The sequence below is a fragment of the Oryza glaberrima genome, chromosome 7, assembly GCF_000147395.1.
Source record: "Oryza glaberrima chromosome 7, OglaRS2, whole genome shotgun sequence".
NCBI classification, from domain to species: Eukaryota; Viridiplantae; Streptophyta; class Magnoliopsida; order Poales; family Poaceae; genus Oryza; species Oryza glaberrima.
Genome location: NC_068332.1, coordinates 9,844,344 through 9,857,982, shown reverse-complemented (window position 1 = coordinate 9,857,982; position 13,639 = coordinate 9,844,344). Strand labels below are relative to the sequence as shown.

The following is a 13,639-nucleotide window of genomic DNA, read 5'->3' as shown; positions in this document are numbered from 1 at the left end:
TCAAGTGAATGATCCCGATATCCAAGAAATCAAAAAGAACATGAGAAGAGGAAAAACCATCGGTTATATAGAAGATGAGCAAGGAACTGTGTGGCTAGGAGAAAGAATTTGCGTGCCCGACAATAAGGAGTTGGAGCATACTATCATGAAAGAAGCTCATGAAACTTTGTATTCCATCCATCCTGGGAGCACCAAGATGTATCAAGACCTGAAGCAACAATTCTGGTGGGCCAGCATGCGACGAGAGATAGCGGAATATATGGCTCTATGTGATGTGTGTCAGCGAGTCAAGGCAGAGCATCAGAAGCCAGCCGGTCTGCTACAACCGTTGAAGATACCAGAGTGGAAATGGGAGGAAATATGAATGGATTTTATCACCGGTCTACCCAGAACGTCGGCAGGGCATGATTCTATTTGGGTAGTGGTTTGACAGGCTAAAGTTGCTCATTTCATACCTATCAAAACAACCTACACGGGAAATAAGCTCGCAGAGCTATATATGGCAAGAGTTGTATGTTTACATGGCGTTCCCAAGAAAATAGTGTCAGACAGAGGTAGTCAGTTTACTTTGAAGTTTTGGCAGAAGTTACAACAAGAGATGGGTACTCATTTGAATTTCAGTACTGCCTATCACCCTCAAACTGATGGTCAGACAGAAAGAGTAAATCAAATTTTAGAAGACATGTTGAGAGCCTGTGTTCTAGATTTCGGTGGAAGTTGGGATAAGAATCTGCCGTACGCTGAATTCTCTTATAACAACAGTTATCAAGCTAGTCTTCAAATGGCTCCATACGAAGCATTGTATGGTCAGAAGTGTCGTACACCGCTCCTTTGGGATCAAACTAGTGAGCGTCAAGTTTTTGGGACAGATGTATTGCGAGAGGCAGAAGAAAAAGTGAAGATTATCCAAGAAAGGTCGCGTATTGCCCAGTCGCGTTAGAAGAGCTATGCAGACAATCGTCATAGGGATTTAACTTTCGAAGAAGGGGATTATGTATACCTACGGGTTACGCCACTGCGGGGAGTTCATCGTTTCCAGACCAAAGGGAAATTGGCACCACGTTTTGTGGGACCTTTTAAGATTGTGAGTCGGAGAGGTGAAGTAGCTTATCAACTAGAGTTGCCTCTGTCAATGGCGGGAATACATGACGTGTTCCATGTGTCGCAGTTGAAGAAATGTTTGCATGTTCCTACGGAGGAAGCAGATCCTGAGCGTATAGAGATTCAAGAAGATTTAACTTATGTTGAGAAGCCAGTCAGAATTTATGAGGTGAGTGAGAGAAACACCCGGAATCGAGTCATATGGTTCTGTAAGGTTCAGTGGAGCAATCATTCAGAAGAAGAAACCACTTGGGAGCGAGAGGATGAATTGAAGTCAGCTCATCCTCATCTTTTTGCCAGTTCTTCTGAATCTCGAGGACGAGATTCCATTTAAGGGGGGTAGGTTCGTCATGCCCTAAAAATCGCCTAATTTAATAATTCAATTTTTAATGCATTTTTAGAAATTATTTTTAAAAGCCTACAAGTTAAACTCTAATAATCTAAGAAAAATTTCAACATAAAATTGAGCTAGATAAAATTCCATTAAATACTTTGCTTGTTTATCTATTTTCTAGATTTTTCTGGTAATTATTTGAGCAAGGAAAGTATTTTTAATAAGGCATAAATGAAACATCATTTCACGAATTATTTTAATTGAAAAAGTCTTTAAAACCCTCCCTAGGCCGTTGGGCCGTTTCCGGCCCAACTCTCCTCTTCGCGCGCGGCCGTGCGGCCCAAGCCGAGCCACCGCCCCACCCTCTCCTCTCAAGCCGCCGACGTGTGGGGCCCACATGTCGGGGTCATCTTCCACCTCTGGCCGGCCGAGCCGAGCCCGAGCGCCGCCGCCTCCCCTTCGATTCCGCCCCAGCCGGCCATCTCCGAGTTCGATTGCTTGAGGGGAAATCATCTCATCCTTATCCTCTCCCTTCCCCTAATGTTTCGGAGATCAATTTTGCCCGGATAAACCGAATCGAATTCGTTTTGAGTTTATCTCTCCAAACTAACCCTAGATTTTTCCGGCTCAAATCCTCTCGTTTGGAGTCCGATCTCTCTAATCCAAGCCTATATAAAGCATCCCCAAGTCGTCCTCTATGTTTCTCCTCAAGTCCCAAGCTCCACCGTTGCTCGTAGCGCCGCCGCCACGTTGCCCTAGCGCCGCCGCCGCTGACGCCGTTCCAGCCGCGCCGCGCCGCCGCTGTAGCCGTCGCCGCCGCCTTCCGTCGCCACCACCGGGTTCGTGAGGAAGAGGAGCACCCCGTCCGCCCCTTCGCAGCCGCCGAAGGCCGTCAGAGCGCCATCGTCGACGTCGACCCGAGCCGAGCCGCCGTCGGACCTCGTCGCCGGCCGTCGTTCGTCGTCGTCCGTCGTAGTTTCTTGCGCCGGTGAGTTCACGTCATCGTCCTCTTCGCGTGGATGTTCTCGGATAGCCCAACCGAGCCCTCTATCGCTGGTGGTCGCGTCGTCCCGTGCCATGGCCGGCGATGATGTCATCGTGACATCATAAATCTTTTATTTAATTCGTAATAATTTTCTGTATTAGATGAAAATCGATTAAATTTTGGAAATTCATAACTAAATCATTGTAACTCGGATTCGAGTGGTTCAAGCTGCTAAATTCATCTAAAATCATAATCTACATGTTAAAAATATCCACATGTACTGTTTATGCTTGTTTTTGTACTGTTTTGTTAATTTTGTTTATTTGCTTTAGTTTCTGACGTTCCGGAGTAGAGCATTTACGTCGAGGAAGGTTCAAGAGTGGTTGAAGAAGCTCAAGGCAAGTTACACAGATCCCAAACAACCCTTTGAGCATGTTGAACCCGTTTAAAGCTAATGTTTTATTTCAACTTATGCATTATTTTCGAATGTCATCGGGTGGTGAGCCTTTTCCAATTAATTAATGGCCGAAGATGACTTTATTTTCCTATGGGTAATAAATTGTTTAGCTTGGACCTTATATATCGGTTTGGTTCAGCTAAGTGCTATATAGGTATAATTGCTTAGCCATGCTTAGAAACATTAGCTCATTAATGGGATGAATCATACTACATTATTAATTATGGTTATATTTAGTGCTAGCTCATGATGGTTAATCGTGTTATGATAATTAATTGATAATTAAAACCTGCTTAAAGGTGGGTTGCGAGCATATGGTTTTGATGGTCGTGCTCATGACAATTAAGGACCAGTTCATGAGCTACTGTTATGAAACGTTTACCGTGCCAACCACAAGCCAGCGTGGGCAACGGCTTTACCTTTTGTATAGCATGATTCATTATGGGGTGCCAGACTGAGAAGCAGCGAGAAGTCCGTGGGGGTCGCTGGGGAGTCCATTGCCTCTGGTTTTGAGGGGGAGAGTATGATCCAGGAACGGAGCACTGTGGTGAGTTGTGTTGTGTGAGAGGTATTGTCACAGTTCCTTTCCAAGGTACCGTGGTGGTATCGAGGCGCATGGTGACATGTTGTGGAGCTGTGTCTTGTGGGAACAGTGGTACATCTCTGATCAGAGTAAAACTATTCGAATAGCCGTGCCCGCGGTTATGGGTGGGTCTAACAATGTTTTTCATGATTAGTCTCACACTACTCATTATTAATGATAATACTGTGATAATTAAATTGACTCCTGGTTTGGAATGATATATTCCTGGTATGGAGGTTTGATTTGTACAACCAGGGTTGGTTGTCCAGATGAGGTTGGGGCTATGCAACACGGGGGTGTTGTATAGTGTTTATTTAATATTGCTTAATTACTTAACTGTTTTACTATTCTCTCAAATATTTATTAAATCTTGTTTATGCAATTGAGCTGTATTATGCCATCCTTTGTTATCCTGTGCACTTGCATATTTGCTGTGTGGCTTGTTGAGTATGTCATATACTCAATCTTGCAATATTCATTCATCAGAGGAGGAGTACTTCAGTGAAGGTGATGATATGGAGGATTAGGCTTTGTTCGGGTCAAGTTGCTTGTGGAGTGGAGTCGCCATAGCTGTTCCGTCTTTTGTTTTTATTTCCGCTGCGTAGAATTTTATTCTTTTGAGAGGAACTATCTATCTCCGTAATAATTATTTATTTCGCGAGTATTAATTAGATATTTGATAGTACTCTATTATCAATTTGTTATTGTGTGCCTCGGCTGATTCCTGGACGAGGATTTAACGCACGTGTAAGCGTTTGGAATTTTGGATAAAAATTCCGGGCGTGACAAAGAATCATCCAATTTGGAGTTCATATGATTGAGATAAACTAGTTTATTTTTGCAGACGGCTCCTTAAGATGCTCGTATGGAAAAATCGATTTTCCCATGCAGGCTCTTAAGTGAGCCGCATGCAAAAATGAGCTCATTTTTGCATGCGGACCTCTTAAGAGGCCCCTATGGAAATATTAATTTTCCCATACAGGTGTCTTAAAGAGTCGTATGTGAAAATAAAGATCAATTTTTGCGGACGCTGTCACTTACGGTCCGTCTGCAACCTAAAGGGGTCCTTGTACAGAAAATTCTTTTTTTTAGTAGTGAGATTATTCAAAATAACAACGAGGATAAACTGTGTTGGAAGCATACTTCTAATGGCACATGCAACACAAAAAGTGCATACAAGGAGATCATTAAAAAGGGGAGAAACTGTGTTGGAAGCATACTTCTAATGGCATATGCAACACAAAAAGTGCATACAAGGAGATCATTAAAAAGGGGAAGAATCAAAATCTGCAGCAGGTAAGTGCTCAAACTACTTACGTAATCAAGAAAATTTAGAAGGATGAACTCACCCTTCCAAAGGTCAAAGTCTTTGCTTGGAGACTTATCAGAGAGGCCCTTCCAACAGCTCAATGGCTAAATCTCTTAGAATTTCTGATATTTTGGCTGCTTGTTGTAGACGTGGTCAACCTGAAACTGATTTCCACCTTCTCTTTGGTTGTCCCTGTAGTAAATTAACCTGGAGAATTTCTGAAGCTAATCTATCTGTTGGCAACTTTTTGTGACAAGTCGAAGCACGATCGCAACACCAAAACGCCTTGTGGTGATATGGAGTCGCCAACCACCTCGATCTAGCCAAACGGCCAAATCAAGATGGGTTTTGTAGAAAAATAGCTAAACCGGCTAGCGGAGCCGATTTAGATATCAAAATCAGCCTCTAGGCCGATTTAGATCGATATGACGATAACTACCCGTCTCGTGGGCAAAACAGAAGGTTTTCAGGACAAACCTACAAATAGGTGTCGCACTCTCGCAGCGGCAGCGGACGATTTACGGCGCAAATCGACAAAAATGGACTAAAACTAGAGTAAAGTAGAAAACATAGCTGAAAAGTAAAGATAAAAGAAAACGTGATTCAAGTAGATTATGTGTTCGGGGTATTACAATTGAACCGGCCTTGTCCCTTAAATAGGGGTTGGTCTTGCCCTCTATAGGCCCTTCTCCACGTCCAACTCGGGATAGAAACCAAAGGAATCCCGAAACATGCTTTCCCGACCAAGGAAACCCGAGACCCGACGAAAACAGACTCAGACTCGGACCCTGACAGTCTGACCGGCCATATACCTACGGTCAGACCGGAGTTCAGGCCGCGGTCAGACCGCCTACATACTTGCGGTCTGACTAGCCCTGTGAAGGAAACCCGGCACTTTCTAAACTTTGGCAATTTTCCCCTATTTTGTTGATAGATGCCAAATTTGGGTGTAAACACTATCTACTGACATCTTTACTGATAATGTCCCTCTGGCTCATATTATTGCTTATATTGCCTCTAATAGCTCACATCAGTTGGGTTTAAATAGAACTCTCATCTTAATGTGGCAGATGTGGAAAGCCAGGAATGACTTGAAATTTCAGGGAAAGCTGAAAGAGCCAACTAAAGTTTGTTTTGTATCTGAAGCTATGGCAAATACATACACCATTTTCTCTGCTCATAAGTCTTTGCAGGATGATCATCAGGATATGGAGCAAGAAAGAAGAATAAAAAACATTCCCAATGGAAACAGATGCTATGTGGATGCTGCATGGGAAAATGGCTTCACCGGCACAGGAATCTTGTTTCACATGTTGTCTTCACATAATGCTCTTTTCATGCTTTGTGGCTCATTCATCTTTGCAAGCCGAACTGGTGGGTTTGCAACTGACAATGCACTACTACAATAGCTATTTTTCCGTGCGGTTGTTTTGATTTTGGCGTGCGGTTGTTTTGCCCGTCTGGAACATTGCGTCTGGGAAAATCGTGATTTTCTTGTGCAGGTGGCGTAACCGCACGTGAAAAATCCGATTTTCGCGTGCGGCTGCTTATGCCGCCCGCACGGGAAAATAAAAATCCAAAAAAAAATAAATTTTCAAAAAAACAAACCCTAACCCTAGATCTAGATCCGGCACCCCACCGCCGTGCCGGCCACCACCGCCGCCAGATCCGGGCGGGGGACTGCCGCCGCAGCTAGATCCGGGCGGGGGGCAGTCGCCGCCACCGGATCTGGGCGCGGGGAGGGCGGCGCTGCTCCCAGCCCTGCCGGCCACTGCCTCCTCCCGCTCCCGGCACACGTCGTCGGCCCGCTCCCGGCCGCCGCCTTGCCGCCGTTGTCGTCGCGCGCACGCCAATTCCGGCCACCACCTCGTCGTCGTCGTCGGCCACGTGCACGCTGCTCCGAGCCGCCGCCTCGCCGTCGTCGTCATCGTCGTTGGCCGCGCGCACGCTGCTCCCGGCCGCTGCCTCACCATCGTTGTCGTCGTCGGCCGTCGTCGGCCGCGCGCACGCTGCTCCCGGCCGCCTCCCCACGTCCGCCCGCCGCCGCCACACTCGCCCGCCGCTGCCGTGAGCCCGCCGCGAGCCCTCTGCGCCCGCTAGCCACCGTCGACCCCTCCGCCGAGAGCCGCCCGGAGGAGAGGAGGAGAAGGTGAGAGAGAGAGAGGAAAATGAGAGGAGAGGAAACTGAGAAGATAAGGGGGAGGGAGAGAGGAGAGAGGTGGGCGGGGGGAGAGAGAAGAAAAGTCCAATTTTTTTTAATAGGATGGGAGGGAAGTGCTATTTTCCTATGCGGTTAGATTAGGAGGCCCGCATGTGAAAATAGAGCTTTTTTTTGTGTGCGGCCCTGTTATGTGACCCACACACGAAAATCAATGCGGGCGACGCTCCCCCTATTTTTCCGTACGGTCCAACTTATGTACCGTATGGAAACAAAATAGGGTGGCGTCGAGAAAAATCAATCATGTAGTAGTGATGGAGGTGGCCAATTTTCTAAACTTTACAGGGATTACCTTTCTCACAAACGATGCAACAATTACTGACACTGCCAAGGATGATTTTGATACAGGTCATTGGAGTCTTAGGGGCTGTTTGGATGCTTGCTTCAGTTTACCAAAGTTCTATAGCTAAGGTGTGGCATGCCACAATTTATGTGGCTAAGAAATTCTTGGCCACAAGTTAGGCAAATGTTGGCAAAGGTATGTGCCTATGACAAGTGGGGTCACAAAATTAAAAAGTGTGGCATGACAAAGATGTGGCAATCAAGTAAACACTAGGCTAAATTGGTCAAAGTAGCTTGCCAAAGTTATGGCAAAGTATGGTCACCATCCAAACAACCCCTTAGACTTCTTTGAAGCCAAATTAAGAGTGTGATCCCAGAAAATCCTATGCATGTGGTTTGGATCTCAAGAAAAATCAACAGTGTAGCTGATAAAATGGCCTAATAAGCTACTTCCTCCGTTTCATATCATAAGACTTTCTAGCATTACCCATATTCATATATATGTTAATGAATCTAGATATATGTGTGTCTAAATTCATTAACATCTATATGAATGTAGGCAATACTAGAAAGTCTTATAATATGAATTGGAGGGAGTAGAACTCAGCATAACACTGATCCTTCTCAACTGTAACATCTCGCACATTGCTTATCCTAATAGAGATTGTCATGCTAGAAATCTTCAAAATGATTTCATTTCGGTGAACTATACTATTAACTATGTACTACCTCTGAAATTACTATTAACTATGTACTACCTCCATTTCAGGTTATAAGACTTTCTAGCATTGCCCATATTCATATATATGTTAATGAATCTAGAAATATATATATGTGCCTAGATTCATTAACATTTATATGAATGTGGGCAATACTAGAAAATCTTATAGTATGAAACGGAGGAAGTACTATGTTTCTTAAAAAAAAAGGGGAGAGACGTGAGAGGTGGTTGAACATAGCTTATAGCTATGTTCCCAACCCCTCTCCCGCATTTTCCGCGCGCACGCTTTTCAAACTGCTAAATGGTGCATTTTTTTGCAGCAAAAAAAAGTTTCTATACGAAATTTGCTTAAAAAAATCAAATTAATCTATTTTTGAAAAATAATTTAGCTAATATCGCTCCGTTTTCCGTGCGGGAGGGTAAGGTTCCCAACCATGCCCAGCAAACACAGGCATAGACCTCTAGAGCGCGGTGGACGACCCCATCCACGTGGTAGGTTCCATATATTGCCTTAACTCCCTCACAATGTTGGGATTCAAAAGATTAAAAAGAGGTGCCGCCACACATGATTTTTTATCTAACAAGGAGAACTTTTACCTCTAAGAACTTTTATCTAATACCGGCCTAATTACGGTGTAAAAGCACAAGAGAACTTTTGAAGACCGCATTTTCGCCATTGTAGATATATCACCTCTCTATTTTTACCACGTGTCATTTAACCATTGGGAGCCATTTAAACTGCCTGCAAACAACTTTTGCCTCTTGTATACAATGATATGGAACCATACTGCAAACAGCAACCGTCTACTATGTACATGCCACCCCTAACAACTTATCCCTAAACCGAACAGAATCCTATCATATAACTACAAGAATTTATTTAATCTATGGCGAAAAAATTCGTCATGGATCACTGAAAATTCATCACAGGAATTTTCCCATGACAATTATACTTATCATCATCTATTGAGCGTCAAAGATTAAATCTGCTGACGTTTTCTCCGAAATCGTCACGGATCAGCACAACCTATAACGTTTTTTAACCGTCATAAAATGCTTATGGGCTCGTGTAGTCCAGCCCAGGCCCAACCTTTGTGACGAAATTAAACGTCATGGATGGTTGCCACGTGGCGGCCAACATGGCAGTTGGCGTGGTCGTTTGGAGACGTGTGCGATGACATGTCACTGATGACGTGGCAGCTGACGTGGTTGTTTTGACACATGTGCGATGACGTGTCACTGATGACGTGGTAGCTGACATCAGCAATTTTTTTATACGGCCCGTTATTTTTTTGACGGCCCATTAATTTTTAAACAGCCCATTAATTTTTTTAACTGGCCTATTTTAAAATAGGCCCATTTCAGAACTAGCCTATTTTGTCAACCAACTATCAGATAAAAGCTCACTAAACAGACCCATTAAATTTGAGCCCACCAAATTCAATCCAATTTATCATACAATCTCATATTCAAACCAACACAACTCGACAAACATCCAATACAACACAAAATTTACAACACAGTTAACAGCCAAATCTAGTCACATTCCAAATACAATCACAGTAACCAAAATTTCACCGGATGTCGCATGACCAAGATCTTCCAAGTGAGCTTAGCAGCACTGCATATGCACAAGATAAAACATCAATAACTGCCATATCATCCTAGTTTCTTCTACTGTTCAAGCAGTTAATACATGAATAAAAAATATTCATGCAGTTACTGATGTCACGGACATGCTGCAATTTCAGGATCGGGAGGAGCTGTCTCCCTCTGTATGTTATCTCCACCTGCACATCGCACATTTCTGAAATTTTCAGTTCATCTCAGTTCAGCATTTTGTAACAAAGAAACTAAGCATGCTCAGAGATCAGGCAAAACAATATATATATATATTTACCCCTTTTCACTGTGGAAATAATGGTTTTCACGCATGAGGGAGAGGCACCCTCAAATTTCCTTACTAAAGTAACAGTTATAGGTGAAAAAAACAACCCTACTTCCTGTCCTGCTACCAAATAAATAGCCCAGTTCTTTCGTGAACTCTGAAAAGATACTGAAATGCTTTTGCACTTGTACAGTGGAAAAATTGGTAAACAAAAAGAACTGCCAGCCCTGGTTTCTTCCTATTATCCCTTAATTTAAAAGGAAAAGATTGACATCATGCTCACAAATTTCCAAAAATTGGGTATAAACTGAGACATCTTAAACTGCAATGCAACTGCTTAGCATAGTATAACATGAGAAAGCACAGCCACAAGTTTGCTAGATAGCCAAAAAAAACCACTTCACATGTTAGGAAGAAACATGCCCCTACAGTTTTCACATTCCTGAGCACCACATATGGAGGCAACCAATCCTTTTTACATGAATAAGATAAAAGGAATCATCAGATTTGACATTCATAATAGGATTTCACTTATTACTTTCTAAAAAAGGTGACCATGGGACTCATAGGAACTCACCAAAAGTGACCATGGGAAGGATGAAAGTGGAAGCAAACTCAGCAATTCGCACAGGAAAAACAGCCTCATTTCAATTTGGAGCACATCCAAAACCTCTACACAGCACACCAATACATCTCTAGTTGCATCTGTAGCCCATCTACCGCAGCAAGACCAGCAACAATCACGAGGGGGAAGGAAGATTAGGGAAGCGAGTAGGGTGGATATACCTTGATGTAGATGTTCTCTGTTTACTGATAGTTTGCTATTACTATTTGTTAAAAGGAAAAGGAAAGATGGCTAGTCCTGTTTTTGTAGAATATTTTTGCAGCATGCACATGTTTAATTGCTAATTACAAATTGCAGTACATAAAAAAGTGGTAATCTTTTATTTCAGGTGGATATGATCCAGATATATATGGACTATTGGAGATTAGTACTTTTGATTTCATCTTACTGTTAACATTTATATATTTCATATTTTCTGAAAGTACGTTGAAGTAGAGTTTACCATTCGATATATAGGAATTGTGAAAACTACTCAAGTGATGGATAAATAAAACACTACATAATGCAAGTCTCTTGTTCAAAAGATCATGTCTTACAGCTATATGATATTATATTGGTTTCTCATTCTGCTTGCAGGTCAGATGATAATTCATTGAGGTTGATTGCCATAGATTGATAATTCTACAGGTTAGGAGTAGTATTTATAACGTATAGATGCAATTCAGTTTCAACAGTCATGAAGTGTTGATGAATTATGAAGAGCTCAAGCAATACATCTCTAGTTGCATCTGTAGCCCATCTACCGCAGCAAGAACAGCAACAATCACGAGGGGGAAGGAAGATTAGGGAAGCGAGTAGGGTGGATTTACCTTGATGTAGATGTTCTCGGCAGCCTTCTCCTCCTCGCCGAGCACCTTGCCGCCGGAGGAGAGGAGCCGCCACGGTGCGAGCCACGCCGCCAGCCTCGCCTGAACCCCCTCGCATTGACTCCCTTGCCTGAACCCCCTCGCATTGACTCCCTCCCGCCGCCGTACCAGGTCGCCGCCACCTCCACCGACCCCATCCACGCCGGCCCGCCTCCGCGGCTCCGCCACCGCCTCACTGCCGGCCTGCCCGACGGGCCCTCCGTCTCTGGCGCGCCGCTGTCCTCCGCCTCTGCGACGGCACCGCCAGATCCGCCGGAGCAGGCTGTCACCGTGCCCGCCGCCCGCCGCCGAGAGCCGAGCTCCTTCCTAGGGCGGCAGATCCGGCCTTCCCTAGGACGGCGCCGCCGGATCCATCGCCGCAGGTCGTTGCCGCCGTGCCTCCTTGCTGCCGCCGCCGCTCACGCCGGAGTTGGGACGCCGGCGAGATTGCCGAAGAGGGGGGGGACGGAGGAGCGGCGAGAGGAGCGGAGGGGGAGGCGGAAGGGGCGGCGAGATCCGAGGGGGCTGTGGATGGTGGGCGAAGGGAGGAGGATGACGACGACGGCGTGGTGGGCGGCAGTGTGAGGGTGGGGAAAGAGAAGGTGAAGAATGGATGGCTAGGGTTTGGATATATGTATAAGAAGCTATGTTGATGCGATTTTACCAGAATAACCCTGGAATCTGGAAACCTATTATACAAGTTACTTGGACAAAATGGTCATTTAACCTGGAAATTTCAAAATTTTGAAACTTCAAATCGAATTTTATCATACTAAATGAACTTATGTGAAAAGGTTGTTTGAAACAAAGTTGTATAACTTATTAAGATCTACCAATTTTATTTTGGTTATTTCTCCATCTGAGTTTCATTGGCCTATATAAAATTTGACTTTCAAATTATGACAACTTCAAACAATATTTTCAAAAACTAAATGATCTCAAATGAAAAGATCATAAACAACAAAGTTGTATAACTCATCAATATCTATAACTTTTATTTTGGTCATTTTTCTATATGACTTTGTTTCAACGGTTTGAATTTGAATTTCAAATTATGACAACTTCAAACAAAATTTACAAATATTAAATGATTTCAACTCAAAAAGTCATCAATAACAAAGTTGTATAACTCATCAATATATATAACTTTTATTTTGATCATTTCTTCATCCGACGAAGTGATTTGTAACATTGTTCACAAAATCTACATATCTCTCTTATTTTTTATAAACGTATAAGAGATATGTACATTTTGTGAACAATGTTACAAATTACTTCGACGAATGAAGAAATGACCCAAATAAAAGTTATAGATCTTGATGAGTTATACAACATTGTTGTTGATGACTTTTTCAGTTGAAATCATCTAGTACTTGTAAATGATGTTTGAAGCTGTCATAATTTGAAATTCAAATTTAAACTATTTAAACTAAGTCGTATAGAAAAATAGCCAAAACAAAAGTTATAGATATTGATGAGTAATACAACTTTGTTGTTGATGACTTTTTCAGTTGAAATCATCTAGTACTTGTAAATATTGTTTGAAGCTGTCATAATTTGAAATTCAAATTCAAACTATTTAAACAAAGTCATATAGAAAAATGGCCAAAACAAAAGTTGTATATATTGGTGAGTTATACAACTTTATTGTTGATGACCTTTTTAGTTAAAATCATTTAGTATTTAAAAATGTTATTTGAAGTTGTTATAATTTAAAATTCAAATTTTATATAGGTCAATCAAACTCAGATGGAGAAATAACCAAAATAAAATAGGAAGATCTCAATAAGTTATACAACTTTGTTTTTGACAACTTTTTTACATAAGTTCATTTAGTATGATAAAATTCGATTCGAAGGTTTAATGTTTTGAAATTAATTGAAGGACGGAGACAAAATAGACTTATTGGCGAGGGAGGAGCACAAGGCCTGTTACGGGCCAGCCCTTTTGCTCATCCCTTGCCGAGAAGTCCATTTTACCTTCCTCCTTTCATTTAAATTCAAAATATTAAACCTTCGAAATTTTAGCATACTAAATGAACATATGTGAAAAACTTGTCAAAAACAAAGTTGTATAACTTATTGAGATCTACCAATTTTATTTCGGTTATTTCTCCATCTGAGTTTAATTGACCTATATAAAATTTGAATTTCAAATTATGACAAATTTCAAACAACATTTTCAAATACTAAATAATTTTAACTGAAAAAGTCATCAACAACAAAGTTGTATAAATAATAAATATATACAACTTTTGTTTTGGTCATTTTGCTATATGACTCTGTTTCAAT

General features: G+C 42.4%; 1 protein-coding gene across 1 annotated transcript; it reads right to left on the bottom strand.

Moving 5' to 3' along the window:
* Window positions 1–9,564: 9,564 nt before the first annotated feature.
* LOC127778931 (uncharacterized) lies at window positions 9,565–11,506 on the bottom strand. Its single transcript, XM_052305578.1, has 3 exons — window positions 11,313–11,506; window positions 9,727–9,797; window positions 9,565–9,611 (listed from the first exon to the last, which is right to left on the bottom strand). Exons 1-3 carry the CDS (start codon window positions 11,504–11,506, stop codon window positions 9,565–9,567), a joined length of 312 nt encoding a protein of 103 aa, XP_052161538.1.
* Window positions 11,507–13,639: the final 2,133 nt, after the last annotated feature.

What these genes read in the sequence shown, in the direction of transcription:
- LOC127778931 (XM_052305578.1), bottom strand. Translation starts at nt 11,506, where the DNA reads ATGGGGTCGGTGGAGGTGGCGGCGACCTGGTACGGCGGCGGGAGGGAG. An exon ending in CCGAGAACATCTACATCAAG is followed by an intron (nt 9,798 to 11,312) that starts GTAAATCCACCC and finishes TGAAAATTTCAG; the next exon opens with AAATGTGCGATGTGCAGGTG. An exon ending in CGATCCTGAAATTGCAGCAT is followed by an intron (nt 9,612 to 9,726) that starts GTCCGTGACATC and finishes GTGCATATGCAG; the next exon opens with TGCTGCTAAGCTCACTTGGA.